The sequence below is a fragment of the Rutilus rutilus genome, assembly GCF_951802725.1.
Source record: "Rutilus rutilus genome assembly, chromosome: 1".
Lineage (NCBI taxonomy): Eukaryota > Metazoa > Chordata > Actinopteri > Cypriniformes > Leuciscidae > Rutilus > Rutilus rutilus.
Genome location: NC_140209.1, coordinates 9,949,119 through 9,977,052, shown reverse-complemented (window position 1 = coordinate 9,977,052; position 27,934 = coordinate 9,949,119). Strand labels below are relative to the sequence as shown.

Below are 27,934 nucleotides of genomic sequence, written 5' to 3'. Positions count from 1 at the left end.
GTTTCTGCAGTTAAAAAGACAAAGTTGAAAATTCTGTCTACTATCATTATTTTAATAATTTATTTTTATTTTATTTATTGATCTGTCAGGGTTATCTAATCTTACTATTTGTGGCTTGTGTTTTGAATATATGTTCCCCTGCACTTTAGGCATTTTGCACACATTTGCTCCTCATCTTGTGACTTGATTCTGATTTATTTCGTTTTGTATTTTTATTTCTTAGAAAGGTACATTCTGTTAATTTTGTAAATGAATTGTTTATTTTTTCGGTGCATCGATGCTGTGCTGTACTTAGAGCCTGCTCGCACAGGTAATTTAACCGATTTCATTTGATTTGCGTGTGAAATGCAAATCCTGTCTGTGGCCTTTCTGGAATTATTTATGTTATTTCTTAGTTTTATTGATCCAAAATGTTTTTATACATTTTCTTCTATATCTTTGTGTGATTTTCTGTACATCGCAACTTTGAAATGTTAAAGCCCCGCCCCCATTCATATGATTCGACTATAGGCAAGACTTGTCAATTCTGATTCGACTATGCAAATCCATAATCGGGGACACCCCTTATATATATATATATATATATATATATATATATATATATATATATATATATATTATATCAACAATATAAATGAACCTCAAATAATATATATATATATATATATATATATATATATATATATATATATATATATATATATATATAAGCCAGTTAACAGCTGATGTTACAGTGTTGCTTAAACTTACTGGTTTAATGTCAATGAAGCTGCGCTTTATTTCAGCATAAGTTACGGATCATTTTCCCATCTGTGCAGTGTGGCGATGATGGCAGGACAGCAGGAAGGGTTTTAAAGACAACTTCACCACAAACATCTTGAACGACAAGTTTACAGAAAGAATGCTTACAGTTTTCAAAAACCAATGGATCAAATCAAGTCTCAAGTGCAAAAAGTAAAATCCGGTCAATGAAGACAGGAGCCCAAAACTCATAAAGGCGGTTTGCATTGTCAGGGAATAAAACTCCAAAGTCCTGTGATATCTAAACAAAAACATTTAAATTGAAGCATTTTACTTTTCTAAATAATGTAGGATTTCCACTACAGGCCAAGACAACCCTTCAGTAAATTCCCTAAAATGCAAGTAATTATACTCACCATTCCTGGAAAATCGTAAAGTCTGAGTTATTCTCTGTTTATTTCCTTTTTAACAGTTTTTGTACCAGAGGATCGAATCCACGCAGCACGATGAGGTGCTGTACGTATCACTAATATTTTTTAGTGTGATCGTGTGATCCTGACGCAGAACTGGCAAATAACGAGGCAGCATTCTGACGTAGATCCCGGAAACACTGCACTGTGTACAACAACACGTGTTGGAGAAGCGTGTGCAGAGCAGAGGAGGAGTAAATGAAGATATAAACAAACCCAAGAATTTATGATTTATGTGCTTTTCACATTCACAATGTAATGCGCTTGGATTTAACTAATTGCTAAATTGTATTAAATGCTGTATAAACAAGTTTCAGAGCTCTGTACAGGTCATTATACATAAATATCTGTAGTGTTTTAATTGTAAAGTTAATTTACACATTTATATAAACAATAACCATTGGGTAACATGCTATAGTTGGTAACTATTTCTATGTTAATATTAAAAATGCCTATGTTGTAAAAAATAACTATCCTGCAACCTTCTGGGAACATTATATTATTGTTGCAAAAAAATTAAAAAGAGCATTCCTAGAACATTATTATTTTTTAGTTCCCAAAACAATAAAAAGACAGGAACCGAATACCAATGTTAGGGGAACGTTCTGTGTTTGCTGGGAAGCCCCAGAAGCAAACGTAATACTTGGCTTTCAGAACTGAAAATTATAAGAAGAATCAGCAGAAAATAAAACTGGACAAAAACAACAAGCTGTTGATAAAATTATAATGAGTTTAATCAATCAATACTTGAAGTACAAACAAAATAATAAAAATTAAAACTAATAAGACAGATCTCTAAAAAAAACAATGAATGAGTTCAAATTAATATCAGTTTCATGTCTCTGTTGAAAGTGTTACGGCCTCTTCTTCAGCTCCTGAACATGAAAGTGAAACCCGAGTGAAACTCTTCCCGCATTGATCACATGTAAAGTTTCTCTCCGCTGCGGATCCTCATGAGATTCTTCAGACTTGATTTACATTTACACGTATTTTTCCTTTCTCGTTCACGTCCATCAGTTCTAAAAGAAACATTAAACCAAGTGAGATTTCAAATGAGAGACAAACGTGAAATGAAAAGTGAAGCTCAAAGTCAAGATCACTGATGAGTTCAACAGTCATTTTAATCTCATCAAATCTGGTCAACAGCTGCTGTGCAGGATTATGATCTATTTTAATGTCATGAAGATGATTTTTGTAATAAAACACTAGTTTGGTCATGAAACAATGTAAATCTGGTGAGCATCAGCATGTTCTTCATCATGAAGAATGAATGAGGAATCAAGAATAAACACCAACCTCTTTGTTCTTCAGTATCATGATGTTTCATTCTGCAGGTTCTGGATCACTGGCGTTCTCTCCGTCCTCTCCTTCCAGATGCTTTCTGGCAGTTCTGCTAAAAACACACAAGTTTTATTTTTTACAATCATGATGAGAGAGGAATAATCAATATTTCAGACTCTGAACTAAGTACTAAGGCTAATCACATGTTGAAAAATATAGTGACCGTGATCATGTAACTTAAGATTATCAGGTTGTCGAAGCCACAACAACACAACAAACAAAACTGACATAAATCAACTAGTGCTGAAACTAGGATTTAAAACCTACATTTAACGTATATGAAAACAGAAACTGTAACTAATGTGTCATATAAACAGATATGAGTTCTAAAACATTATCAATAATTCTAATAACATGCCAGATGAGATGGACTTGGTAATTGCGATGATGTTTTTTTTTACTTTTCTGACAATGTATATAAAAATATTTATGTGTTATACTTAAGAGTAAAGAGAATGGAATATTCGCTGGAATATATGTAAGGGTTAATAGGCCTATTTCACAAAATGGCGACCGAGACCGGAAGTAGGGTAGCGATACTTCCGGTCGCGCAGCCGCCCGCTACGATCGCCATTCATTCTCAAAATGGACTGTGAACAGCTTGTTTTCTCTATCATTAATATATCTTACAAAAGTAAGAATAGCAGATGTTGTCCGTTTTGCTGGTAGTTTTCAGGGAGCTGTGACAAGATCGAAATTGGACAAAGGTTACAAATTATTCTTGACGTTTGCTTACATAAAAAAAAAAAAGTTCCATTCATTTTGGCATGGCACTTGATGACTAAGCTCACACTTACTATAGCTAAACAAAATAAATAAATAAATTGAAATTATGTCTGATTGTAGGCTATGTTTGAAATCTAGTGGCTTTTGTTAAAATTTCATGTTATTAAGTGTTAGTTTGTCCCGGAGATTGCAGCAATATTCCACTAGTGACTAGATTATGGCTCATTTTTCATGTTACCACCATGAATGAAACTAAGAATTGTACATCTTTACAGTGAATTTGACCTAACGTTGCTAGTAGGGTCTAATAATGAAATTAAGGCAAATAATTAAAAAATGGTTAGACTAAAAACATGAATGAAGTGAGTGATATTACATGTTTTAAAAAAATCATTATTTAGATTTTTTGAAAATCACATTTTACTGTCAGGTCCCCTTATGAAAAGAAAATATATTTCCCTATATATGAATGATCAATACATTGAATGGTTTAACAGTATATTTGAAAATATACAGAATAATATATTGTGTTAATATTACAATATATTGAATAATACATAAAGAATTTTCATATATTTAAAAATGTGAGACATATATTTACTAATATATCATAATATATGTAATTTTATATTCAGTAATACACTTCATAATATATACAGGGATTGAAGTTCTCAGTCGCTACGAGAGTATACGACGGATTTCCGTCAATATCAGGGTTCCCCCTGTCCTTCTATCTTAAATTCACTGTTCATAATTGTAATGCTATAAATATGCTTGCATTTCTCAAATAGTGTAATAAATGTCTTAATTTTAGTTTGAATGGGAAAGACGAGGTGTAGGCTATTCACCCTACTTAGGGGGATGTGGTCAAAGCCTGGAGTGGAGCAAAAGCATGTTCCTCTCTCCACTCTAAGCGTTGTTATCACTCCGCTCCTGATCCACTCCGGGTTTTCCAGTCCCGCTCACGGAAAAACTGATCCGTGTTCACTCATTTTTAAGAAAGTTACAGAAAACAACTTCTACAAACAATTTTAATTTGCCAACAGTTAATAATAATAAATAAAAGTGCATGACGTGCAAATCAGATAACAATCAAGTGCAATATAAACAGTGTTGTGTGTAACGCGTAACGTAACTACTTTTTCGGGTAAAAAGTAGTGTAACGCGTTACTACTAAAAATTTGGTAACGAAACGTAGTTCCTTTTTCAATTCGGCGCAACGTTACTTTTCCCATGGATATATTTGACAGCGACACTGCCTCAGCTGCGCGCTTGAGAGAAGAGAACTGTTGAGAACTGAAGAAAACGATTTAGTTTCATATTTATGTTTAAATTAAATAAAATAAAAAATTTGCGCAATATAGGCTATCGGGAGACAAATGGAGTGGGCAGACATGATTTAGACCACTTTATTAAGTTTGTTTTTGTAGAAAGACTTTCTTTAAAACGAATTTCGTTTTGTATTAATTGTATCTTAATTTTAATCAATGTTTTACCAACCAATTAATTGCCTGAATTTAATAAATAAATATGGCATGCAAAATAATCATGACGGCACCAGCGAGTGAACTGGAGCTCGTCTTCCATACTGTAAATGAACCGAAACTCAGATAAGCTACTTGTCTCACAGACCTGATAAATATAGGCTATAGAAAGCTTAAATATGTGTACTTTTAAACAAAATATATATTTTTCTCTCAAAATCTCATTTTTTTTTCTCCTACTCCCTAGTGAGTCGTATGTCTGAAAACTAAGCTTATGTCTTCTATATTTTTACATTTTGTCTACATTCTACATTTTGTCCTATGCTATCAAGACGCGATTCGCACCGGTGTTAGAGAGCAGGGAAGCTTTATTGGCTGTTGCCGAAATTTAATGTTCGGTGGATAGGGGGAGCGGAGCGGAGAGAAGTGGTGCGGGCGCGCTGCTCATCGCGGAGTGTCGCTCTCTACCCCATGATGCAGAGCCGGCTGAGAATACACAACAGCGCCAATGAGAAGGACTTTTTTTTCTTTTGAAATTGATACTATTTTTTATAATAAAGATCACAAAATAATTACCTGTTGTGTCCTCCATTGTATAACTTTATGTCTACATATTTAGCAGTGCTTAATTTGTAAAGTGGGAGGTCCCGGAGCGCAGAGGGGGGTGGATCCGGCGACTCAAAACGGGGGTTGGAGGTAACGGAACAAAAAAAAAAAAAAAAAAAAAAAAAAAAAAAAATTACACTGCCTATACGTAGCTTCTCTGCAGGGACAGCGCCAGAGAATTTTTAACGCATGTGCTGAGTGGGTGCTAAATCATTGACGGGGAGCTCCAGAAAACTTGGCCACTAAATATTAATATTCAGTTATGTTAATGATCACAATTAAAGTTTTAATTTTATTAAATTGAACAAGCTCAATCAGCATTCAATCAAATAGGCCTATTCTAAAAGATAGGCTATTATTAAAAATAATGTTATTTCAACACAATAATATGAAATAATTTCGAAATAATATGTGTGCGTGCATCTGTAAATCCTGTGACGCGTGTATTTATTTTTATTAGCCTAATAAACAAGTGTTTTCTCTAAAAGTGTCGACTCGGCTGCAAAGATGAAGTTGACGATCGCCATCTCCGTGTGAACACGCTTATAGAGAGAAATGCACATAAATAAGCCTAATGGATTACATAATCAGAGAGTAGCCTTTTTCTTTTTTCGTTTTGAATTATTTCGTTTAAAGACATTTAAAGCTCTGTTTATTTGATGTATTTGTCATGTCTGTGTGAGGCATAAACTGAGTTTCGTTAAGTTAGGATGTGCTCTAGCTCACGTGCAATGCAAGTGAGCGCGCGGGCGCCTCCGTTATATTTGTTTCGTCGGCCTATTCATTAAATACAGCAGGCAATTGGTTGATGAAAAATTGATTAAAATTAAGATACAATTTATACAAAACGAAATTCACTTTAAAGAAAGGCTTTCTACAAAACAACTTCAACTTCAACGGTCTCTGACCCGCTCCATGTCTCATATTGCGCATCCTATCTTACTCGGTCATGCTGTTCACTTTTCATAAAATCAACATAAATGGAAAAAAAAATAACATTATAATATTTGAACAAAGATGAAACTAAATGCGCTTTCTTAATGGCTACAATAGTAGGCTACTGTGTCCACCGTGGTCTCCTTGGCTTTTTGATCAGCGGAAACGATTTTTGCTTGTTTGGGATCTGACTGGTCAGCGTATTTGAAAAAGTTAAGCAAACTTTCCTGTCTTTTTGAAAAATTTCCCCTGAGTGAAACGATCGAGGCTAACAGCAATCTCAACTCGTACAACAAGTGCGCAAGTCATGTGTCACAAACATTGAACACTACACAAACAGTAGCCTAATTTTTTTTTTTTTTTTTACATTTAGGCAATTAATTTTAGTGACAAAGGAGGTGCCGGATCCAATAAAAAAGGTTCCGGATCCAATGTCGGAGGTGACGGAACATGTTCCGGCTCAAATTAAGCCCTGATATTTAGGAACAGATATTGGGTTCTGCCCAAAGTCAAGCAACATAAAAGTAACGTAAAAGTAACGAGTAACGTAAAAAGTTACTTTCCAAACGGGGTAACTAAGTAAAGTAACGGATTACTTTTTTTAAAAGTAACGAGTAACGAGCAAACACTACTTTTTAAAAGTAACTTCCCCAACACTGAATATAAACATGTTTTGTCAGGGCATCACTCCCGAACCGGCATCAACACTCCATTTTCAACATCTGCTTGCTCCTATCACACCACAGACACGTCTTATTGCCGTCTGTGTCTGGCGTGATTTAACTTCTCCCCAGTTGTTCCATAAAAACCTGCAAAGCACGGCCTGCGGTGTAAGATATCTACGACCGGACTCTCGTAGACTCGTAAGTTACACGGACTTCATCCTCTGTGAAGTGCTTAACACACAAAAAAGTGCCCCTCTTCTCTCGGTATAGCCCAAATCCAGCGCTTTTTCAACATTTCGTCACAAGGAAAGCTGTGCAATTATAAATAGGGTTGTTTCTTCTGTGAGTGCAAACATAAAAAGGTACGCAACAGGACTGGCCGCTTTTAGTCTCCGCATTTGTCCTCCGACTGCTACTGCTAGCGCTTTCACCGGAAAAGAGTTTACCCTACTTCCGGTCTCGGCGGCCATTTTTGTGAAATAGGCCTATGCCCTTCGAGGTGTCCATTGTCAGGTATTAATAGACGACGGCGAGGCGTGAACCGTCCGACGCGGGGCGGAGGCAAGTCCATTAATACCTGACAATGGACACCTCGAAGGGCATTAACCCGCTTATACCATGGTCACTTGCCAAATAACACATTTTTTAAAACATTAGTGTATATTATAATTAGTTTTACAATCGAAATCTAAAGTTTTTACAAACAATAACTTGGTTTCGGAGATATTTATAGTCCGCTCAGCTCGTAGAACCCTTCAGTTTTGTTTTGATTACTTTGACTGCCTGTTGCTATGGTTACTCACAGCTGATGTAGCCAGCGCATTTATTTATTAATTTCGAACGGTAAACAGTCAGTTTCACCAGAACTCCTTTACTAGGTGTCCTCTATCACTTTTTAACGGACACCCTGCAGCCAATCAGAATCGAGTATTCACCCAGGACCATGGTGTATATATATATATATATATATATATATATATATATATATATATATATATATATATATATATATATATATATATATATATTCCAGCGAATATTCCATTCTCTTTACTCTTAAGTATAACTGTAGTTTTTAACCTTCGGTCTACTGTTTTCCTACACTTTGAAACATTTAGTTTTACAAATGGTTTAACAATCAATGTTTAGTTTAACAATCTTTTAAGGATGAACAAATCATGGTTTTGGTCATCACATTAAAAATAACATTAAAACTGGATAATATAAAAAAAAATTGAAGAGCTGGAAAAAGTGTGAATGGCTTGAAAGTCTTTGATTAGTGCTTGAATTTTACTCTCAAAAGGATGTATGAACCCTGAAATGATTAATGTAAAAACATTTGACTATTTCTGCCACAATACCATGGTTACACTGAGCATTACTACATTAAATCCACAGGGAATATTGGTGATTTGTGGACTTAGCCATATTACTTCAAACTTCATGAACTTGTTCGTCCATGGCACAATGTTTCTCCTGGTTTCCAAGTCAGTGCCCATGATTTACTCACTCTCAAGTCATCCTAGGTGTGTATGACATTCTTCTTTTAGACAAATACTATCGGAATTATATAAAAAAAAATGTCCTGGCTCTTCCAAGCTTTATAATGGATTATAATGAATTTCCATTTACTTGCAGTCTAGAGCCCTGTATAGTGCTTTATTTCTGCTTTTACATGAGCGCCACCTACTGTCAGAGAGCGAAAGTCAATAGAGATCAATCAATCAATCAACAAGTGTCCTGTGCTCACCACACACTGACTATAGGTGGAGAGGAGAGATTTGGCTAGAGTGATGTGTGTCTAACTCAGTGTTTCCCAACCTTTTTTCATTCAAGGCACCCTTTATTTCACAGTTAATCTCCAAATGAATACAGAAACAACATAAATACAGTATATTTAAAATACTTGTTTAATCTTTTTATGAATGAAGTGTTATTTGATTCTGATGTCACTGCTGCACATTTCACTAGTTCACACTTACAAATAAGTCAGATAGAATAAATGCGTATTTGGCGTGCTGTCCGAGGAGAGGGCTCCGGGCTCGGTATTCGGCCCGAACCCAGAGTACTCCCCCCGTATTCCTGGCTGTGAAAGAACAAGCCAAGGGTGAGGAGTCGGGGTGGTGGAGGGATGCTGAAACTGTCAAGGAAGTTAGGTGAGTTGACAGAGTGAATATATATATGCTTCCTCTCATGCTGATAGGGTAGACATGGTAATTGTTTGATGAGATGATTGATAGATTGGTTGATTGATTGATTGATTATTTGAACGTGCTCCTCCCGAACTTTGTTTATAAAACATCATGTGGATCCCACACGCGTCCCATTTTCTCACAACTCTTAACGTTCATTTAGACTTTATTTAACTAATTTAAGACTGCTCTCATGAGGATACTCAAAGCGAAAGAGAAGTCGATTCTGGCGCGCGTCGTTCTGTGCGTCTTGTGTGTCAGCATCACAGACATTTGCATAAAGAGGAACGTTAATTGCGTTAAATATTTTTTGAAAACATTAACCGCACGCGCTACCGTTGACAGCAGCACGGACATACATAACCGATGTGACAATGTTTTCGTATGTATTCGACCGTAGGCGCGACAATGAAAAATAGGCAGCTTTATGTGGACGCACTGGGAATGAGGCACGGGAATAAAATCACGCGCAAGCGCAACCCCCGCAATTCAGCGGCGAAAACTTATGATTTTAATTTTTATTATACATTTGTGCGCATTATTTGTTGTTATTAGAGACTTCCGACGATCCGAGATTGATGGTACTTTTTTTTAAAACATTTTAGCAATTTTTAAATGTTTGATGGAGTTTTTACACGGCACCCCTGCTCTCGCCAGAAGGCACCCCGGTTGGGAAACGCTGGTCTAACTTACACAGAAGAGACTTTGTTGCTCAGCACATGAAAATAAACTACTTACCGTGATCTCAGACTGAGGTGATGTGGTTTCTCCACTGCATGGATCTTCATGTGTCGCTTCAGGTGAGTTTGAAAAGAGAAACTCTTTCCACACTGATCACACGTGTGCGGCTTCTCTCCAGTGTGGATCCTCACATGTGTTTTCAGACTTCTTGACTGACTGAATCTCCTGTCACAGTGTGAACACTTGTAAGGTTTTTCTCCAGTGTGGATCCTCTCATGTGATCTCAGATGTCCTGACTGACTGAATCTCTCGTCACAGTGTGAACACTTGTAAGGTTTTTCTCCAGTGTGAATTCTCTGGTGCAGTTTTAAACAGTTCGCTGTAGTAAAAGTCTTCTCACACTCAAAGCACATGTACTCTCTCACACCAGTGTGAGTTTTCTCATGTCTATGTAAATATTGCAGCAGTGAAAAACTCTTTCCACACACAGAACATGAATGTGGCTTCTCCTTCGTATGAACTGTCAGGTGTTTCTTCAGCTCTGATGCACAGATAAATGTTTTGCCGCATTGATCACATGAGAACGGCTTCTCTCCGGTGTGGGTTCTCATGTGAAGATCAAGGTGTGAAGATCGTCTGAAATCTTTCCCACATTTATCACAATTAAACGGTTTCTCTCCAGTGTGGATCATCATGTGTAGCTTCAGTGTACTTTTAAAAGCAAAACTCTGTCCACACTGATCACACGTGTGCGGTTTCTCTCCAGTGTGGTTCATCTCATGTGTTTTCCGACGTGATGATCGACTGAATCTCTTGTCACAGTGTGAACACTTGTAAGGTTTTTCTCCAGTGTGAATTCTCTGGTGCAGTTTTAAACTGCCCGCTTCAGTAAAAGTCTTCTCACACTCAAAGCACATGTACTCTCTCACACCAGTGTGAGTTTTCTCATGTTTATGTAAAGTTTGACGCCGTGAAAAACTCTTTCCACACACAGAACATGAATGCGGCTTCTCCTTCGTATGAACTGTCAGGTGTGTCTTCAGCTCTGATGCCCTAAGAAATGTTTTGCCGCATTGATCACATGAGAACGGCTTCTCTCCGGTGTGGATCCTCATGTGTTCTTTAAGGTTTGAATATTGACTGAAATCTTTCCCACACTGATCACACTTAAACGGCTTCTCTCCGGTGTGGATCCTCATGTGTTCTTTAAGGTTTGAATGTTGACTGAAATCTTTCCCACACTGATCACACTTAAACGGCTTCTCTCCAGTGTGGATTCTCATGTGAACATCAAGATGATATGTGTTTGAGAATCTCTTTCCACACTGATCACACGAGAACGGCTTCTCTCCTGTGTGAACTCTCAAGTGGCGCTCAAGACCATATTTGCTTGTGAAACTCTTTCCACACTGAGTGCAGGTGAAAGATTTCTTGGTTCTTCTTTTCTTTAAAAATGTCTTTTTAGTCTTTGAGCGACTCAAAGGTTTTCCTCCAGGTTTGACATGATGTTCCTCCTCCACTTCACTCAGTTCTTCACTCTCCTCCTCCACTTCACTCAGTTCTTCACTCTCCTCCTCCACTTCACTCAGTTCTTCACTCTCCTCCTTCACTTCACTCAGTTCTTCACTCTCCTCCTCCACTTCACTCAGTTCTTCTCTCTCCTCCTCCACTTCCCTCAGTTCTTCACTCTCCTCGCTCTCTTCCATCAGGTCTGACATGAAAGAAAAATGTATTAAATAAAATTCACTACATCAAAATAATTAATTGAAAGAAATATAAATTGAAAGGGCATGAAAGTGAGCCCTAAAGTAATAGTAGAAAGTAGACAACTGTTTTAAATATTATGATAATTTGATAAATTGATTATTTATCAGTTAAAATAGTATGTTGATAATCAATATAAAAATGTCTCAAACCTCCCTTTACTGACCATTTGTTGAAGAAAAACCCAGAACATTCTGTACCATTTCATAGTTAAACTGTTTATCTAAAAGTGATGAAGTGCTTGAATGTTTCTAACATGAATGAATGTAGGGGTGGGCAATATATTGAGATATTTTTTAAACACGATATGGATTTTGACATATTGTATGTATCGATATATTGTTTGTATTATATTCTGATTTCACCAATTTGTTTGTTTGCCTTCTCTGTGCTGTGCCCACCTCCGCCTCCTTCGCGTGTTGTCTTATTCAACCGTGGGGTGGGGTGGGGTGGGGTGGGGTGGGGTGGGGTGGCGCAATGGATAAGACACATGCCTTTGGTGTGAGAGACCCGGGTTCGAATCCACTGTGAGACACCAATGTGTCCCTGAGCAAGACACTTAACCCCTAGTTGCTCCAGAGGCGTGCGACCTCTGACACATATAGCAATTGTAAGTCGCTTTGGATAAAAGCGTCAGCTAAATGAATAAATGTAAATGTAAATGTAAAATTCAACCAAGTCCCCCGAGGCCGGTCAGGCACATCCATCTTCCCCCGCCCAATCTTCCCCAAATTTATTTGCCCAAAATTAGTAATGATATTTATATGCAGGTTTATTAAAAATAGTGCAATATGTATTATTCATTCCTTTATTTTACAGTTAAATTATTATTTTTGTATACAGGGATTTTTTATTTTTTTTATGTCGCAGAAGCACTTTGTTCCATGAACTGCCTACCTATTTGCACTTCAATAAAAAAAGACTTTGTGGTATTTGGCATATTTGTTTTTGCAGTAGTTATTGGGGGGTTATTTTTCCTGTAAAGATATCGAGATATATATCGTATATCGAGATATATTTTTTGCTCCATATCGCCCAGCCCTAAATGAATGAATGAAGACTAAACACCAACCTCTTTGTTCTTCAGGATCTTCAGTGTGTTTCATTCTGCAGGGTTCTGGATCACTCATGTTCTCACTGTCCTCTTTAATAAACTCAGTCTTTGCAGATTTCAGCTCTTCCTGATGCTCTGATGCTCGTCTTCACTTGTAGCTGATGGGAATTTACAGCATTTATTGGGGAATTGCTGTGGGAGGAGCTTCACTGACCATGTGATGGATGTAGGAGGAGCTTCACTGTCCATGTGATGGATGTGGGAGGAGCTTCACTGATCTGCTCAAAATCTAAAATATATCAGTTACTGAGTTTGTTTTTATACTAAATGACACTTCTATGCAACAAATAAATGGCTATTATGATCATTTGCAGAATGCATTTTTATAAATGGATTATATGTCCTTTAAATTTAAATTTAAACTTAAATTTATCTTCCAATTATTATTTTTAAAACATTATCGAATCTGAATCCAAGGACAAATCCCATTGTTGCCATATTTTGACACCAACTTTGAGATGGATATTGATTTTACTAAAAACGTTTTGAATTATTAATGGCCGTTCACACTAGACTTTTCCTTCCACTGACTTCCATTCATACGCATGTGAAAGTGGGACACCAGAAACACAAGCTCAAGCGAATAACCCTGTGAGAAATAACAATCCATTCATTATTTGTATTGCTATCCTAACATTATTCTGTTTCTTCATTAAAATACAGGGATCTAGAAATAAATAAAAGAATATAACTAATTTAAATTCTTCCAAATATGAATAATGGTAAGAAAAACAGTTAAAATCATAAACACAGAAATAAATGTACATATAGTAGCCAGCAAATCCCCTCAGTCTGCTGACACCAAATTAAATCAATGTCCAAATTAATCTAAATATATAGTTTGATCTTATAATAACTAAATTAATCACTGCACAGTGAATTTGAGATCCGGAAATCAACACCAATCTACTTAATTTCAACACTTTAAAAGTGTAAATATGGGAACAACCCTCAAAGTGTTAGTTCGACACTTTCAAGAGCGTTGCCTCTCGCAACACCGACAGAGTTACAACATGAACACTAAGAGAGTGAAATATGAACACATATTCTGCATTACCTACTTTAAAGAACTGTAAAATACACTGACAAATCATGTAATCTGAAAAAATAAATTCACTTTGAAATAAACACATCACTTTATATTACTCTTTAAAAACTTTATTTCAAAACAATTCAGAAATTTAAATTGTAGGCTAACCTTAGTCTGGGATCATAAAAGTGGTTCTCTTACGAGAGATACTCTCGTACTGCGTAGAATACGCTAAGGGAAAATCCTTTTCCACGAGAATACTGAAGCCAAAAAATTATCCTTAATTTTGTATTAATGTAAAACGCGTTGCGGCAGCATACAGACATAGGCGAGGCAGCTCGCGCGCCTATTGGCTGGTCTGCTGGCAACTGCTTAAGCCTATTGAGCGAGACCTAGAGTGACGTCAGACCCAATGAGGGCGCTTTGCGCCCTCTGCGTCACGTCCCGCCGAAATGGGTGTGGCTTAGGTCTATAAATACCGCTCGCAGGCTTCATATCTCTGATTTTTCATCCTTCAGCGAAGCAACTCACATCGCTGGATCCGAGAAGAAGCCGCGCTGTTGAAGAAGCACTTCAGCGGGACGAGTCGAGAAGCTGCTGGCCGCGCCGCCTTCATCGCCTTCCTGCTGCGCTATCCGGCGTTATATCCTTTCTCTTCTACTGTGCCTTGTGTGTGCTCGCCGCCGTGACACACACTCTCATTGCACTAAAAGAGCCGGGCGTCTTTTTCAAGGCGCCCCTTTCCTGAGGATCACGCAGTTCTCGCGCTCGCTGACGGCGACTGCCCTCACTGCGAGCTAGTTACTGCCTATGGTGACTCTGAGGACTCACCTGGCATCCTTCTCCGAGACTGCTCCTCTTCCCTTCCAAGCCGCAAAGCTCGCCGGTTCGCCCGCTTGCCTTGCCTGCTTGGGGGATGATACCTGCTCGCCCTCTGTTCGAGCCGCGCAACCGCGCCGTTCACAGGGGATGTCTGGAGCGGACCGTCACGGGGCTGGCTTTCTCTCTCCCTCTGTTTGAGCCGCGCAAACTGCGCTGCTCACAAGGGAGGCTGGAAGCGGATGGTCGGGGTTAGTTTTTCTTTACGTTACAAGAAAGCTACCCTGCCCCTGCGCCCCATTCACGCGTCACTCACCGGTGAAAGGAGAAAAGTGTTTACAGTCCCGTCGAGACCGGACTGACCTCATTTCTCACACGTCTCAGTTCCCTGATAAGGCGGCTGGAAATGTCTATACTGCAGCAAACGTGCCTGTTCTTTAATACACGCACGTCTGCAAGCAAACGCCGAAGAAAACATGTTGACGCTCTTTTATATGCTTGTGCATCTGAAAGCCTTTGTGTTTCCCCCTGTGGCTCAGTGGCGGAATCCTAGGTTTTTTCACACGGGAGACCGGTGTTCGAATCCGGGTCTAACGGCAGATAAATTATGCCGCCAATGCTTCGTTCTGTCAGTTCCCTGGAAGGCGACTGCAGATGTGCATTTTGCAGCCGACGAGCGCGTTGTACAACCCGCTCGCCTGCACCCAGACACCGTTTCTATGGTTCCCGTGCATCACTGGCGAAAGGAGAAAAGAGTGTTTTAGTCCCGCTACGGCCGGGCCGATCTCAATTTCTCACACATTTCTCATTCCCCTCTGAAATTCAGGCGACTGGAAATGTCTTTATTGCAGTGAGCGAGCCTGTTGTTACACGCACGCCTGCAAACAAACGCCAGCATGTTGACGCTCTCTGATAATACTCGCGCTGACTGAAATCCTATGTGTCTTCCCCTGTGGGCCAGTGGCAGATTCACAGATTTTCGCACGAGAGACCCGTGTTCGATCCCGGGTCTACCGGCAAATAAAATTATGCCGTCAATGCTCGCTCTGTCAGTTCCCTGAAGAGGCGACTGCAGATGTGTATTTTGCAGCCAACGAGTGCGTTGTACAACCCCCTCGCCTGCACCCAAACCTTGCCGCTCATCCAGTTCCAAGAAATGTGACTGGTCCAGCGTATTTAGCAGCCAACAAGCCGGTTCCTTTGCCCGCTTGCCTGCAAAAAAAAAAAAAAAAAGCCGTTTTTATGACTACCCAGATAAATCCCTTAAAGAGTGTATTTTCTGGTGTCCCGGCCACGGCCGATGGTGTTTCATGTGTAGAAAAATGCCCACTACTCAGTGCCCATTCCTACACACGCCTGTCATCTCAGCACACACTGGACATTCGGCGCGCAGCCGGCTCGTTCCGCTGCGGCGCGATAGTCCCTCTCTAGACATTAAAGGACACATCAAAGGATGCTAGGTCTGATGGCCTCAGCATCATCAGTTCTCCAGTTGGGCCTTCTGCCCACTGCAGTTCTGGCTCAGAGAGAGAGTGCCACGCACAGCGTGGGCCTCCGGTCGGCTTCGCTTCAAGGTCAATCAAGCGTGCATTGCAGCTTTGAAACCTTGGGAGGCAAAAGACTGGTACCAATCAGGTGTAAGCCTGGGGACTTCCTCGAGAGTGATGGTGGTGTCCACGGACGCATCCACCTCGGGATGGGGAGCGCTGCTCGAGGGCAGACCGCTTTTTGGCCAATGGTCAAAGCAGGAGAAGCTCCTACATATCAACTGCCTCGAAATGTTGGCAGTGAGCAAACGTCTCAGCAACGTCTCAGTGGTGTCCTACATAAATCGCCAGGGCGGCCTCAGGTCCCTGACTCTGTACAGGCTAACCAGGCGCCTCCTGATATGGGCCCGCAGCAACCTGCTCTCGCTGAGAGCAGCGCACGTGCCAGGGCTCCTAAATATAGGGCCAGACAGACTGTCCAGGAACCAGGTTCCGACAGGGGAATGGTCTTTGCACCCACAGACAGTCCAGCTGCTGTGGAGGAAATTCGGCAGAGCGGAAGTAGACCTGTTCGCGTCTCAAGAAAACGCTCACTGTCCAGAATTTTTCTCGAAGAGCAAGGACGCGCTGACCCACGAGTGGCCTCGCCGTCCTCTCTACGCTTTTCCCCCCGTCTCCCTCCTGACACAGGTGGTAGAACGGGTCAGGGAAGAAGGATGCTCAGTGCTGCTTGTAGCCCCACTTTGGACGAGCCAACCTTGGTTCCCAATTGTGATGCAGTTAGCAAGCACCGCCCCGTGGCCAGTGCCTTTGAGGAGGGATCTCCTCTCTCAAGCCAACGGCTCGATCTGGCATCCTCACCCATACCCCTTTTCCACCAAGGCAGAGCTGGTGCTGGTTCGGAGCCAGAGCCTAGTTTCAAATCGGTTCTTTGTTTTTCCACCGCCAAAGCACCAGCTCCGAACCAGTAAAACTGGTTCTTAAGTAGCACCAAATCATTGCAGGGTCTAGAACGGCGCCAAGAAAGAACCGCTTAAAAAAAAAAAAAAAAAAAAAAAAAAAAAGAAAGAACCGCTTGCGTCAGAGGCTGGGGGCGGGGTTACCGTGGCCAACAAGACTGAAGAGAAACTTGTGACCGCCATTTTTAAATAGCAGCTAGTCGAGCTAATAGCAGCTCGATTATAATATCCGTCTATGTAAGTTACGGCGAGCTGCACGAACGCGTTGGATTCGCCGTGTTTGGATGCCGATTTATTTTCGCAAACCCATGAGCATCCATAGTAACGCAACGTCTATTATTGTTGATGCCTTGTTCGAGATGCATCGGAGCAGCGTGGACCGATCAGAGATTCGGGAGTGTTTGGAGATCATACGACTCCTTGTGCTTTTTGATCGCTTTCGCAGTGCTTTGATTTCATGTGCTGATCGTTCTGCGAGAAGCCGATGCATCTCGAACAAGTCTGGTGTGTTTGTGTTTGGCGCTGCCGCACTAGCGTTGCTGGGCAACATGATACGTATGCAGTGACGTAAGATATAGCTCTGTTGTGGCTCTCTGGCCGGTGGAAACGCAAACGGGTTCTTAGTAAGCTCGTCAGTCGAACCAACTCCGAACTGGCAATAGCTCTAGCTCTGAACCAGCACCCGGTTCTTGTTGGTGGAAAAGGGGTACCAGAGCTGTGGTCCCTCCATGTGTGGGCCATCTACGGGTACCCGCTGACCTCCCACAGGGAGTGTTAAACACTATCACGCAGGCCAGAGCTCCGTCTACGCGACGTCTCTATGCCTCCAAATGGTCGGTGTTTTCTAGCTGGTGCACAGCTCGTGGTGTGTCACCCCTGCATTGCGGTGTGACGGAGGTTCTCTCCTTCCTACAGGAGCTGTTGGATAAGGGCAGGTCCCCTTCCACGCTCAAAGCCTATGTAGCGGCCATAGTAGTGTTCTCTTCGACCACGCTTGGCCAGTCTCTTGGAAGGAACGATTTAGTCATTCGCTTCCTTAGAGGAGCTAAGAGACTGAATCCTCCCAGACCTCCCACAGTCCCTATATGGGACCTTTCTACGGTACTGGAAGCCATGAAAGGTCATCCATTCGAGCCCTTGCAGAAGATTGATCTTAAACACCTGTCTTTCAAGACGGCGTTTCTTCTGGCTCTCGCTTCAGTGAAGCGCATAGGGGACTTACACGCGCTCTCAGTAAGTGCGACGTGCATGGAATTTGGGCCGAATGACTCTAGAGTTATACTTAAACCTAAGCACGGTTATGTTCCTAAATCCCTCAATACACCGTTCAGAGCACAGGTCATCTTCCTGTCTGCCCTGCCGGTCACTGAAGGAAATATGGACGAAAGCTCCCTTTGCCCAGTCAGGGCATTAAGAGCTTATGTGTCTCGCTCGTCTGTTTTCAGACAGACGGAGCAGCTCTTTGTTTCGTTCAGCGGGCGCTCTAAGGGACTAGCCGCTTCGAAACAGACCCTATCCAGATGGATAGTGGACGCAATAGCGCTAGCTTACACAACCAAGGGCATGCAGTGCCCACTGGGTGTCAAGGCGCACTCCACGAGAAGCATGGCTTCATTGTGGGCCTGGTCAAGTGGGATTGCCTTGCAAGATATTTGTATGGCGGCAGGCTGGGCCTCTCCGTCTACATTTATAAGGTTTTACAACCTCGAGGTTCCCGCACTACAGGCCAGACTACTGTCGGTCTAGTACGGCCAAATCTCATAAACTGACACTGTCAGTTATGCAGCTATTGAGTATTGCAGTGCTGCTCTATGCTGCCATTTAGGAAGATAGTGGCTAAACCCCTCCTCTTCCAGGATTCCCTGTGAATCCCCTGGGTGATTGTGTACTGTATGAACTCCGGGCTGTCGCCCTTGAGTCTATAGTATCAGATCCCAGCACGCACGGCGTTTTACACTAGGTTCCCCTAGCGTATTCTACGCAGTACGAGAGTATCTCTCGTAAGAGAACGTACTCGGTTACTAACGTAACCTCGGGTCTCTCTAGAGAGAGGAACGAGTACTGCGTATCCTGCCGTGCCTGCACGCGCTCTGGTTGCTTCGACTATGAAAAATCAGAGATATGAAGCCTGCGAGCGGTATTTATAGACCTAAGCCACGCCCGTTTCGGCGCAAAGCGCCCTCATTGGGTCTGACGTCACTCTAGGTCTCGCTCGATAGGCTTAAGCAGTTGCCAGCAGACCAGCCAATAGGCGCGCGAGCTGCCTCACCTATGTCTGTATGCTGCCGCAACGCGTTTTACATTAATACAAAATTAAGGATAATTTTTTGGCTTCAGTATTCTCGTGGAAAAGGATTTTCCCTTAGCGTATTCTACGCAGTACTCGTTCCTCTCTCTAGAGAGAACCGAGGTTACGTTACATTTTCTCAATTAAAATAATAACATTTTATATGCGCAGAAACTGAAAATGATCAGATAAAGATCACCACAAAGCACTATTGTTCCAAAAGTAAAACACTATTCATATTTATTATTGATTTAATGTCTCACGTGGCTCATCATAGGCTCAATGTAAAACATTTAGCAGTATCTTTTCCTTTAATAAAGCATTTCTATGCATTTAAAAATAGTTTAATATTATATATCTATTAAAATAGCAGCTTAATAACATTTAGATTTTTAAACCATTTTAATCAAACACTGGTGAAACAACCACTTATGTCTGTAATGGTGACTTGATAGCTAGGACTGTAACAGTTGAGAATAGGTGACCACTGGTGCATCGGTAAGAATGCAATCGAATACTCTAATGCTCTTCAATAGATTTATTGACAGCAGCAGATGATTATCTGTCTTCGTGAGTGTACAGTAGCTATGATGCAGCTGACATGATGCAATAAGTAAAGCTAATAAATGCTAATTAGTACAACTTTCCCTTCAAGTAACTTTAGCTGCTTATATCAAAGAACCAAATAATATACCAGATAGCACACATTAGCTAATAACTACAATGTCAGGTGAGTACACACATAAACACACTAGTAGTGTAACACTATACTAGGTATTAGCATAATGCTAGCGAACTTTATGCTAACATAGGCCTACTGCATTTCAACTAAGTATCCCAGAAGGCACCAAAATACATATATGTAAACATTAAGACCAGGGTACTCACATGTCTCTGAACGCACATGCACAGATAACGACACAGACGACAACTATGCACTTCAGAAATATCTACAAAGTGCTGCCCGTGGTCACTCTCTCACTAACTCAAAACGAAACCTAACAGTCAGCGCAAACAGATGTCCTCTCGGTGACCCCAAAACGAAAGACCTGATTGGCTGATCCCCGAACATAAATAGCAAGTCCTTCTTTACAATGTCTATGGTGTTAACAATATTTGAAGTCAAATTTTGGTTCGTTCTAAAATGAGCAGACACTGCCTTTCAGCAGCAGTTAATCTTGCCATACCTGACAAGAGAGATGACTATGGATGTCCCATGTGTTTTATTAAAAATACAACATTTCTGGTTGTATTGTCTGTGGAGTTACGGATATGGAAAGACAGTAACACCGCAGACAAATGAGCCTAAATCCAGACTTTTCTAAAAATGGAGGCTGCCATCATGATGATTTCAGGATCAGGGGACATTTTGGTATGTATTTATAAAAATGTTGATTAAAATATTTAAAATCTGCAAGTTATCAACATAACACAGACACTAATAAAGTGTGACAGATGAAATTGTCAAACGTCATTTTTTCTAACGACAGCTGCAGTGACACGATGATGACTTTACCCAGGGCCGGAGTGGGGCCACTTTTCAGCCCGGGAGTTTCAGGCCCATGACCGGCCCACTTTTTCCATGGTGGAATTCCAAATTAGCACTTTTTCCAAATTGGATAAATGAAGCAACAGTTCAGCTCGTACTATTGTGTAGTTTGTATTAATACCATGGTTCAACAAATAATGTAGGAAGGTTAAATAATAATTCACTTAGACTTTATAAGAAGCAATTGCGACTTTATTTCACATAGTTCTGACTTTATATCTTGCAATTCTGACTTTATAACACGCAATTGCGCTTTATTTCACGCAATTCTGACTTTATTTCTCGAAATTCTGACTTTATATCTCGCAATTCTGACTTTATTTTTCAGAATTGCGAGATATAAAGTCAGAATTGTGTGTAAACTCGCAATTGTGAGATAAAAAGTCGCAATTATCTTTTAAAATGTTTTATTCTGTGGCGGAAACAAGCTTCCATACCTCCTGGCCTCTTCCTCCCATCCATCCTCCCTGACGCGTACCGTTACGGTAGGGCCGGCCCAGCTATCGGTAGGCGCCGGCGGTTCCGCAGCCGCGGTAGTCTACAGGCCTGTTCACACCGGGACGAATTTCGCGCGCGATATTCGGCGACGTTTCACGCCTCGTGACTAAACAAAGGGCGCCAATGTGAGTGTGCACACCGGCGCGAAAAACGACACGCGTAAAAGCGTCATTTTTTAAAAAACGCCTCGGGTTCGTTTTTTTGGTTTGACGCGCCGCGTCAAAAACTATCCGACCAATGAGATTGGCGCTTTTGTTCACGTGTCTGGAGCTTCTGAAGTTACAGTAAAACACAACTTGGGGGCGCTCAAACACAAAAGAGGAGGGGAGAACTCCCTCACATGGTACAACCCATGCAGAGGCTGCGCGCTGCGGTGTCAGAATGCGGAACGTGTGTAGCCTACTGTAACTAACGTGACAAATGTGAAAAAAAAAAAAAAAAAATCCTCGACCGGCCCAAAAGTGAAGCGGCCCACCGGGAATTCTCCCGATTCTCCACCCCGGGCCTGACTTTACCAATCGCCGATTGGCTCTTATTTAGAAGACGGGACTCATTCCGCCATATTGAATGTTGCACTTTTCCCCATTCAAAACACTCCGAGTGGCACTTCCTGTGTTATTCTACAGTCTTTGGTAAAGCATTAGCTGGTGAAGCATTATAAAGTAAAGCGATGTCATCTGTTGCATCTGGACCAATCAGACACACAAATTACTCATTATATTTAACTCAATCTCCCAACAAAGGTATATGAAACTTGTTGTGGCAAAAATTATATTAAATACTCAATTCTCACTGCGTAAGAGACACTCTGATTTAAAGCCAGAGGTCGCTGTTTCAGACTTGTATAACCAAAATCACACGTGTGGCATGTTTGGTCTCTATAAAGGGTAATGTACGACAAGGTTTCTCAATCTTCATCTTGTTCTATGTATTTTGTGTATTTCTTTTACTCATCTGTCATATTGATCTGGATTATTCTCTCTGTGGGGTTCTAGAGGTTAGATAGAGTTCTGTCAGCAGAGTTATATCAAGCCCAAGTTAAGCCCGAACGATGAAACAAGAAAAAAAGGGAAACGTAAAGGAGATTTAAGCCACGTTTGCCTGTGGGTGATAAACTTTGCATATAAAAAAAAAAAGAAATAAATAAACATATTCAAGAGATGGCGATTTTGGGTTTTCAGTGAAAATCAGAAAAATCAGTGAGGAAGCTTTAAATTGATCAAAAGTGTCAGTAAAGTCTTTTATAATGTTACAGCGTGTCGATACATTGCAGTGTGTCATATCCAATCAATTTCAGTTTCAGGATTGATTTAAAAAGATGTACTTCAGCTGGTGATGAAATAGAAACCTTCTCCACCTGACTTTGGGAAATATAGGGATTTAGATGAGAAGAGGGGAGTTGTTCTCGGTCCAGAATTTATATGGCAACGTATGCATTTCTTTACGTTTTTCTCTTTTTCTTACATTTCTATATAATGTAATGAATATTCTTATTGGTCAATCATTAAACCTTTAGTGGCAACGGCTCAGGTTAGATTAATTAATACAAGTGAACACTATATGCACACTTTAAGTGCACTTAATAGTACACATATGAACTGTATGCAAGCTAGTTCAGCATTATCTTCATTAGTGTATGCTCTTATGATATCAATAAGAGAGCTTTTCAAGAATAGTACAAACTGGAAATGCCGGACTGAATCCACAAGGAGCTGTTCCTACTGAGCAGAGTTTCCCTGTATTGACACACATTCAGCATTTATTCAGCAAATGATGTCATCAGCACAAGAAGTGGTTATGGTAAAAAAAAAAAAAAAAAAAAAAAAAAAAGGTTTTACAGTCTATGGGTAAAACGCAGCACTCATCACTGTCACTTTTTACCCAACTGGCCAAATACAGGGGAAGGATGGATGAGACAAATACCACACTGGCCAACCGTCACATCCTACTTGTAAACTATAAATAACAACGGACGAGAAGTTAATATTACTGGTCAGTAATTGTTGTTGAAACAAACTAATTATAGATACTAGTAACACATTACTTCTGTGTATTGTGCCTCCAAAGCGCTCACAAGGCCTTATTTAAGCAAATACTGTTGGTTGGCAGTGTAAAGTTTACAAGTGACCAACAGCTGGTGAGTAGTGTTTAATAAATTGCTTTGGATTAAACAGGGTAAAATGAATGACTGGTATCTTACGGACATATACATTTCCCTCCCACATTTAAATGTGATGCTTGCATTGATCCCTTTATAAGCATTATCACAGACACTGTTGATCACAATTGTAGTAAAACGATGGTTAAAAAGTGGAATGTAGATAAAGAGCTAATAGCTTAATTGTAAAAGTTCAATTTGATTCATGCAGATCTCTGAGTGTTCAAATTTCAGATGGCTTCTGTGACCCTGACGAATGGAAGCAACAAGAGGGCAAAGGGCAACGAGACGAATGCAGAAAGAAGAAGAGAGAAGCGGGTGAGGGGTTCTCGGCTCCCCTCCTGAAGTTCAAAAGGACTCAGAAATTCTGATTTAATGCTGGAAAAGGTCTCAACTTTCACTTGAGACTTTTCCTGAGGACAAAGAGGAAATTCTGAGATGCAAAACTGTGGCAGGATCGATCAAAAGCCCAAACTAAGAAGAGGCAGAGAAACAACAGAGCCTATTCTCCACTCTGCAACGACCTTTGAGTGACAACAAGGCTGACAAAACATGCAGAGCGACAGAACACACTGATCTAAAAACAGAAGAACAGGTGTGGCTACTTCAATCATCACTCTAGAGACTGCTTCAAATTTGGTTAATTATTATATTAACTTTATTCTTCTTGATTATTCACTCATAGCAATTACTTATATTCTCTGCTAAACTAACCCTCTCTGCTTTAGGTACAAGTCCAGGCCTATAAGAAAAAGAAAATAGTGGGAGCTCAACTCACCAAATAGTTCAAACTGAGGCTGGATTTGATATAGTGAGGGCTATTATTTTCAACAACTATAGGGCTAAAAGCATGATAGAATTATTCTCTGGCAAAGAAAAAAATAGACACAAAATGTCAAAGAATTATTATTTTTGTTTACAAAACAAAGATACTGGTCACTCCCATCTTGTTTTAATCATTTTCTAGAGATGGATTGGAGAAGGAAAAATAACTCCAAATGGTCCAAAATTAGGAAATCAAAAATGATGTCAAAACTGGGATAATGAGATGGAAACGTTATTGGCCACGGATCCAAGATTAGGTAGAGCTCTCACAAAACAAAAAGATTATGAAAAAGTAGAGCAAACAAATGACTAAATGCATATGAGAAATTACATTTGGCTGCCTTACTCTCAACTGCACCATGCTTAGGCCTATTATTCTGAAATACTTCATCTAATTGAGTTTGAAAAAAGAAAAAGAAAGAAGAGTTTATAACAACGGTCTTTAACTCAACATTAAGATCACTGACACTTCTGAATAGTGTTTGAGTAGCTGTGTTGTGATGTTGTTTGTCTGGTTTGGTTTTGTTTTATGTCTGTCATCCTGCTGATCCTACGATGTGTTCCCTTGTCTTATGTGCAGGGATGCAAACACATGTATGGTCAAAAAAGAGAGAGGTTATCGAAGCCCTCGCCCAGCGGCAAATTTCCAGATACTTACATAATTGTGATGAATTTAATCCTTTTTAAGTTATTATTTTGCAGTGTAAAATTACAGTTAACACCTTTAAATATTACATAAATGTAATGTACATAAATGTACATAAACGAGTTTCCATATACTTTAATGATGTAAATAGACTTCTGTCCCTCACATTAAGCTATGGAATGACTTCAGATGACTTTGTCACCCAAACTGACGTGAAAAAAGCGCGAGTCGCCGAAAAGTGCGCTGTTTGCATCCCTGAAAGTTAAGCACCGCCTTTTCTTTTCCAACCAATCCTGATGTGCATTTTGAAACCCAGCGCTCTTCAGGAGCACGCCGAAAACGACTGACACTCTGGATTGATGTTTTCAGGCAATATTACTATAAAATGCAGGATATTAACACTTGGATTATAACTGCATTATTTGCTAACGGACATCACAGGTATGTTTTCGGTTATTGTTAATGAACAGTTTTCTGAAGTAATATTACAGTGGTCAGAATGCTATAGATTTTGCACGAAATAATTTACATCCATGTTTTAATGTTGTCATATGGAAGCTTGTTTCCGCCACAGAATAAAACATTTTAAAAGAGAATTGCAATTGCGAGTTTACATCTTGCAATTCTGACTTTATTTCTCAGAATTGCGAGATATAAAGTCCGAATTCTGACTTTATAAGACGCAATTGCAACTTTATTTTACGCAATTCTGACTTTATAACACACAATTGTGACTTTATTTCATACAATTGCAACTTTATTTTACGCAATTCTGACTTAATATCTTGCTATTCTGAGAATCAATGTGTGCCCGTGGGTCGTGTTCACATGCAAGGGGCCTTTTGATGATGATTCTCTTGGGATTCAGAGAGCGGCGAGAGAGACTCTGTACCCATGTGTTGCTCTATATATCTGTCTGAGTTGACTTGTATAAGTTCGAGGGTCAATTTCTACACCCTTTCATCTGCTTTTCATTTTCATTATGTGAACATCCTCATGTGCATTTCTCTAGGGAGTAAAGGGGGATATTATTGTTCCTGCTTTCTGAGGAGTGAAATGTCTTATCAGCTTGTTCTGGTGGACTGCTCTTCTGATAATGAGCTCAGGGCTTCTTCAGCCTTGAAGAGAACTGTTGTTCGTCAGTGTTGTGTGTGTGCGTTTGATATTCTTTGCAGGTTTTGAACTCTGTGATATACAACATTTAGACTTGAAGATCTTTCTCGGACCCTGGAAGGTCACCACGGACTTAAATCTTGGAATTGGGCGACAACTTTTCTGATTAACGACGATATACCCACTTATCTATCAAAAATGAATTATTGTTTAGACTTAATGTTCTCTTAGCCAATCAGAAGAGGAGGAGGGAACCTTAAGTGTCACTAGGCTTACAACGGTGCAAGAGTCGGTGGAAGAGGGGAGTGAACAAAAGGACTGTTGTGTGAGACGTGTGTCGTCATGCCCATTCAAAGTGAGGGCACGTGCCCCCTCAGATTTTTCCTCTCTGATAATTTTTTTTGTCACAACTTTATTCCTATTATGCTCCATAATATACCAGAGCCTATAACGACTCAAATGTATTCTTCTGGATGTGTAATAAATCGGTCAGCATCAGCCCGCCCCTTTTCCCTAAAATGGTGTCTGTGTATCTTTGCTGTATATGTTCAAGCAACTCACTCGTCTCGCACGTTGAGCTGGCAATGTTTTACAGATGGTCTTGAAGTGGTAAGTGGGCAAAGCAACAAATCGGCATTGAATTAGTTATCGGATGATATTAAAAGGTAGTGGGATTATTTGTGGTTGATCTGGAAATTTTAACTTGATCAAAAAGTTATGGATTTGATATTAGCTGTGAATTCAGAGCATTAACTTAAGTTGTGTCAGTGTAACTTTATCGATAGCTAGCCTAGTCTAACCGTAAACTAGTTGGCTAACGTTACTGCCATACAAAGCCATAATGTTATCTGATCGGTTTTGAAACATCTGTTCTGTTTTGTCTTGTGTCAAAGTCTCCAGCTGGTTCAATTGTTTTCAGTTTCATAGAAACCAGGGTATTAAATTTGTTAACTGCAAAATCCAACCTAACATTATCAAGGCATGGACTTGATGTTTCTCCCATAGACTGTTATTCACGGTTCTTCACGGATCAGGGCATATTACATTTGATTTGATTACTTTTTTACATTTCTGTCAAATATTAACCATTTTCAAATAACCGGGGTAGTGTTAACCTTATTCAGCACTGAAATCTGTCAAACTTCTTTCAAAGTCCTTCATCACATATTAATATTAAAATAACTTAATTTCAGAGCACCACAAAGTCAGACCTCATCACCTTTATGTACCTTTAATGTAAGATCGCTCTTAGGTCACATACCAATTTAAAATCATAACATAAAAACTGCTATTGTACTGTTTTTAAAATCATGTGAAGTAGGCCTAAGTGTATTCAGTAAGTGTGTGTGTAAATATGCTTTGATGAAGTAGACTTCAAAAGCTTTTGAATTTGAGCTTACAGTTCTTTCATCAACCTGTCTTTTACATAAACTTACAAAATAGAAACTTTAACTTAGTCCTCAGAATCAGATAGAGGAGCGTTGCTGCTAGCTCCATTAAGGTATTTCTGTCCCTCCCAAACTGCATTGAAATGGTATGTTTAGCAGCCAGAATTGAAAAGTTTTCAGGGGGAGAAACCCCCTGACCCCTCCTAAAATGATCCATATCACCCATCAGAAAACAATTGCAATGTCTCAGATTGTGCCCCCCCAGAATTTTGGCTTGCATGACGCCCCTGCGTGTGTGTGGATTGTAAGAAAAAAAGGATTGCTGGTTGGGGGAGGCAGAGCGGAGAGAAAAGGAATGCAAAGGGAACGAGCGTATAGGGCAGTAGGGCCTGATGATAACAATTTTTAGCAATGAGATAAGAGTCTCGTCACCGGAACCTGACCGTGGGCTGAAA

At 40.2% G+C, this 27,934-nt stretch overlaps 1 protein-coding gene across 3 annotated transcripts; it reads right to left on the bottom strand.

The window, feature by feature from the left end:
• Nucleotides 1–1,920: 1,920 nt before the first annotated feature.
• Nucleotides 1,921–20,330, bottom strand: LOC311288844 (uncharacterized protein). 3 transcript variants are annotated; one of them, XM_084406443.1, is made up of 5 exons: nucleotides 20,191–20,330; nucleotides 12,679–12,949; nucleotides 9,900–11,553; nucleotides 2,508–2,604; nucleotides 1,921–2,230 (listed from the first exon to the last, which is right to left on the bottom strand). In XM_084406443.1, exons 2-4 carry the CDS (start codon nucleotides 12,734–12,736, stop codon nucleotides 2,535–2,537), a joined length of 1,782 nt encoding a protein of 593 aa, XP_084262569.1. In that variant the 5' UTR covers nucleotides 12,737–12,949; nucleotides 20,191–20,330; the 3' UTR covers nucleotides 1,921–2,230; nucleotides 2,508–2,534. The 3 variants fall into 3 exon arrangements, with proteins under 3 accessions (XP_084262569.1, XP_084262570.1, XP_084262571.1); XM_084406444.1 differs by having other exon boundaries at nucleotides 2,508–2,601; XM_084406445.1 differs by lacking the exon at nucleotides 20,191–20,330 and having other exon boundaries at nucleotides 9,900–11,463; nucleotides 12,679–12,867.
• Between the last annotated feature and the right edge of the window lie 7,604 nt (nucleotides 20,331–27,934).

Excerpts from the sequence above, each read along its gene's own strand:
- LOC311288844 (XM_084406443.1), bottom strand. The coding sequence starts at position 12,736 with ATGAGTGATCCAGAACCCTGCAGAATGAAACACACTGAAGATCCTGAA. Across the intron at positions 11,554-12,678 it reads AGATCCTGAAGAACAAAGAG|ACCTGATGGAAGAGAGCGAG; the intron begins GTTGGTGTTTAG and ends CTTTCATGTCAG. Across the intron at positions 2,605-9,899 it reads CACCTCAGTCTGAGATCACG|CAGAACTGCCAGAAAGCATC; the intron begins GTAAGTAGTTTA and ends GTGTGTTTTTAG.